The sequence below is a fragment of the Pygoscelis adeliae genome, unplaced genomic scaffold (assembly GCF_000699105.1).
Source record: "Pygoscelis adeliae isolate BGI_AS28 unplaced genomic scaffold, ASM69910v1 Scaffold57, whole genome shotgun sequence".
NCBI lineage: Eukaryota > Metazoa > Chordata > Aves > Sphenisciformes > Spheniscidae > Pygoscelis > Pygoscelis adeliae.
Window position 1 is genome coordinate 193,220 of NW_008825615.1, and position 4,844 is coordinate 198,063.

A 4,844-nucleotide genomic window follows, 5' to 3' on the forward strand; every position below is an offset into this window, starting at 1 on the left:
ATCACGGGCTGCAGGGGAATCTCTGCTCTGATGCCTGGAGCACCTCCTCCCCCCTCCTTCTTCACTGACCTTGGTGTCTGCAGGGTTGTTTCTCTCACTCCTCTCTGGCTGCAATTGCACAGTTTTCTTTTCTCCTCTTTGTAAGTGTTATCACAGAGGCGCTACCACCATCACTGATTGGCTTGACCTTGGCCAGTGGTGGGTCTGTCCTGGAGCCAGCTGGCATTGGCTCTATCAGACATAGGGGAAGCTTCTAGCAGCTTCTCACAGAAGCCACCCTTGTAGCCCCCCCTGCTACCAACACCTTGCCATGCAAACCCAATACATTTATGGAGAAGCAAAAGAGGATGGGAATTCTCTGGGGTGTGAGTCAAGTCCCTGTGTTGACTTGGGCATGGAAGGGGCTTTGAGGAGGCTGTCATTAATGTTCTTTCTTGGGGTGGGTCTCCCCTCGGTTCTCCAGAAATTATTATTCCCTGGGACAAAGACCCAGTTTTCCCTTAGCTGACTCAGTTTTCCATCTGTTGGATAATAAAACTCTTGTCACAATTGATACAACTGGAGTGAAGAGCTTGAATAATGAATTTGAGGGTTTCAACAAAGCCGTTGTGTAAGAAAATCACCAGAAAGCTACAATATTTTATCCTTTTAACCAGAATCTTAGTACTGTGTTGGTTGTCTTACTCTCCATTTGATTTTGGCTTCTTAAAACTTATGCTGTGCACTGTTTCTTTAGCCTGTCCTCATTCAAGAAAATAGTGTTTAGTTGTCTACTTCTTTGACATGCTCTTCTTTCTCTTTTTTTTCCTCTCCCTTTGGTGGGGGCATTTTAGGATAATCTTTTTGAATGGCATTTTACTGTCAGAGGCCCTCCAGATTCAGATTTCGATGGAGGGATTTATCACGGGCGAATAGTACTGCCACCTGAATATCCCATGAAACCACCCAGCATTATTTTGCTGACGGTAAGCATGTTTCCTAGGTTTTCCTTTTTATGTGATCAGTTTAACCGTAGGTGTCTGAGAGGGAGATTCTTGGCATTTAAGGTAATGTTATTTTTGTAAGAAAGGGGGCATAGTACAGTTAATGCTGCCAATTTAAGACCAGAAGTCTTCCAAGGTGACTTTGGTATTCTGTAATTACATGAAGCTTTGCACCTAATGAATGGAAGCTTCTGCCAGGACTAATCACATTGCTGATGTGATTGTCTAACCTTCTATTCTCTCCATGGGCCCTCTTGGTCTCTGGTGGAGACATTGGTCACATGTAGGAAGGCAGACCTATGGTTTGGGGCAAAGGCCCACGTTTCTGCATAGTTTCATAAAGCTATAGCTTTTCAGGCTCTCTGCATATGGTGTGTGGGTTACAGGAGCAACAGGCAAGCCACCATGTCATACTGGGACATGTGAGGTATCAGTTAAGGATTTCTTCATGCATGAATAGAGGCAGATGGCAGAATTCTTTGTTCAGAAAGCTGAATACCAATTTTGTGAGGTTGGCAGTCGTATAACTATCAAGTATTATTTGCATATAGATTTGTTTGATGGTGATTTTTACAACTTGTACCAAAACCCAAGAGTTAACTTCCAGCATGTTTTATATCCTCCTTCTTCTTTTGAAGGCCAATGGCAGGTTTGAAGTGGGGAAGAAAATTTGTTTAAGCATCTCAGGGCATCATCCTGAAACATGGCAGCCTTCGTGGAGTAGTAAGTAACAATTACTTGGAAAATGTTACCCCCATCAAGCAACTAGATCTTTAAACTGAAAAAAGTCTCACAAAGAATGTTTATAGTGGAAAAGGAGACAGATTTTGAGGGACTAAAAGTATGGGAGAATTTGAAAAATATGAAGTCATGAAAGAGTGACATAGGAGGATTTGGGAATGGTATTAAAACAAATGCGGGGTGAAAAGATTGAGAAACTGAGGGGTGATGGTAAGCTCTTATTTATTTGGGTGCACAAGCATTAAGAATTCTCAGACTACTTAGAATATTTTTTTTTTTTTTAAATTGTTCCTATGAAAATACTTTAAATCCAATTACTTTACCCTGTTTTTGTATAATCACTAAAACCAGCTTGAATATTGATAGAGGGGAGCATGGTCAGCTTTTAATTCTGATGCTGTACTTCTGAACACTCAAGAGGAAAGACAATGTGGTCAGAGCTCAGAATAACTGAATGTTTTCTACGTTCTTTTTAAGTTTCATTGTCACAGAAATTGAGAGTTGGCATAATTCATCCAAGGCAATATTTCTGTGTGTATATAATTTTAGTTTTGCTGAGTACAGTACATAATTATTTCTTTGGATATCAGTTGCACTTTTAAAATATGTTGATATTTGAAACTCTTCAACTTTTGTAAAATCTCTTACTTTTTTTAAAGAGTAGAAAATACTGTCTTCTAAATAGGAGGTGTAAATATCCTATCTCTATTTTGTGGTACTTCATGTGATATTTATTTACCAAATCTGCTAGCAAAGTGTCTTGAATTCTTGAATTTCATGACTATGTAAAACAAAATTGAAGGATGGATACTGTCAAAAGAGATGTTTTAGATGACAATTCTGTTATGAGTTGTTACTAGTATTTAGGTAAGCTCCTTCCTCAGCATGATGACATAAATGGAACAAATTCTGCAGTACACTGCATAAGAGAAAATCACTGATCTTGTGTGCACTAAATTGCAGAATTCGTGTCTAATAGAAAACACGCACAAAAAGAAGAATGCCTTATGAATCCTCTTCTTCTTCCCCCACCATTTATATGTTAATTCTGCCTTACCTTTTTTCTTCAGAACCCATTTTTAAAGTGTAGAACTCTAATCTTTATATTGATGCAATATTTTTGTGACAACTTATCTTTTCTTCTCTGTTGGCTGATGGAAGAATAAGGCCTTACCTTTCATTTATAATGTGAAGTTTAAGAAAGCCTTGCTATGTACCAAAAAAATAGTGCTGCTTGTATGAAATTCAGACTACTCTTTTGGGCAAAATGAAGTTTTGCAGGCAGAACCACAACTTTTCTGTACTGAGTGTAGAGTAATATGAAATAACAGTTGTTTCTGCAACCTTGTTTGTATCTCTGTTTTCCCATTTTAGTAAGAACAGCTTTACTAGCCATTATTGGATTTATGCCAACCAAAGGTGAAGGAGCAATAGGATCTCTAGATTATACACCAGAAGAAAGAAGAGCTCTTGCAAAGAAGTAAGCACTAAGTTTGTTACTGTAGGTACATATATATGTGCTCTCTTTTAGGGTAAGGCACTGAGTAGAAAGTAAGTCACTTCAGTCTGTTCTCTTGCATTTATTCCAAATATAAAAAAAGTTCTATGCCTTGTATATGTATTTTCTTTTTTCCTGAACATTGTGCAAACTCGGAACTTACGGTCAAACAAAATACTTTGAGAGGGCTGTGTTCCTTCCAGCATTGTGTGGTCAAATTAGAGGTTCGTCTGAAATTCAGGCTTAGAGATGTAATTAACGTTGTGATACAGTGGTAATTGTGCCGTGGAGGGAAAATGAGTATGATGGAATTGATAGTAAGTGTAAGTGGGGGAGAAAACAGCCAAAACAATGATGCATCATTTCCGTTAAGTAAGTAAATAACAATGAAACAATGACAAAAAAATCTGAAACAACTGCTTCTGAATGATATTTAGGAAATGAACTTAAAATCAGATTTGTGACTATGATGAAATGATTAGCTTAGTGGACAAGGGGAGAGCAGTGGATGTTGTTTATCTTGACTTTAGCAAGGCTTTTGGTGCTGTCTTCCTTACCATCCTCAGAGAAACTCATGAAGTACAGCCTAGGTAAGTGGAGACAGGTGGATTAAGAACTGGCTGAGCTGCCTGACTCAAAGGATTGTGGTAAGCAGCACAAAGTCCAGCTGCAGACCAGTCACTACTGGTGTACTCCAGGGGTCGATACTGCGACCAGTGCTATTCAGTGTCATTAATGACCTTGATGATGGGGCAGAGTGCACCCTCAGCAAGTTTGCAGATGATACAAGATTGGGAGCAGTCGCTGATACACCAGAAGGTTGTGCTGCCATCCAGAGGAACCTCAGCAGGCTGGAGGAATCTCAAGTTCTCTATGGGGCCGGATGGGATCCACCCCAGAGTGCTGAGGGAGCTGGCAGGAGGAGCTTGCCCAGCCACTCTCCATCATTTATCAGCAGGCCTGGTTAACGGGGGAGGTCCCGGACGACTGGAGGCTGGCCAATGTGATGCCTATCTACAAGAAGGGCCAGAAGGAGGATCTGGGGAACTACAGGCCTGTCAGCCTGACCTTGGTGCCGGGGAAGATTATGGAGCGGTTTATCCTGAGGGCGCTCACAAGGCATGTGCGGGACAACCAGAGGATCAGGCCCAGCCAGCACGGGTTCATGCAAGGGAGGTCCTGCTTGACCAACCTGATCTCCTTCTATGACCAGGTGACCCGCCTAGTGGACAAGGGAAAGGCTGTGGATGTGGTCTACCTGGACTTCAGTAAGGCCTTTGACACCGTCTCCCACAGCATTCTCCTCGAGAAGCTGGCGGCTCACGGCTTAGACAGGTGTACTCTGCGCTGGGTCAAAAACTGGCTGGACGGCCAGGCCCAGAGAGTTGTGGTGAATGGAGTTCAATCCAGTTGGCGGCTGGTCACAAGCGGTGTTCCCCAGGCCTCAGTTTTGGGGCCGGTCTTGTTCAATATCTTTATCAATGATCTAGACGAGGGGATCGAGTGCACCCTCAGTAAGTTTGCAGATGACACCAAGTTGGGCGGTAGTGTTGATCTGCTCGAGGGTAGGAAGGCTCTGCAGATGGACCTGGACAGGCTGGATCGATGGGCCCAGGCCAACT

General features: G+C 42.1%; 1 protein-coding gene across 1 annotated transcript in view; it reads left to right on the plus strand.

Annotated features, from left to right (window-relative positions):
* Positions 1–4,844, plus strand: part of UBE2J1 (ubiquitin-conjugating enzyme E2, J1) — a 22,020-nt gene that overhangs the window by 2,079 nt on the left and 15,097 nt on the right. The window contains exons 2-4 of the mRNA XM_009333087.1: positions 834–965; positions 1,622–1,706; positions 3,099–3,204. Of these exons, the coding sequence (XP_009331362.1) occupies positions 834–965; positions 1,622–1,706; positions 3,099–3,204 (323 nt within the window). The remainder of the gene's footprint in view (positions 1–833; positions 966–1,621; positions 1,707–3,098; positions 3,205–4,844) is intronic.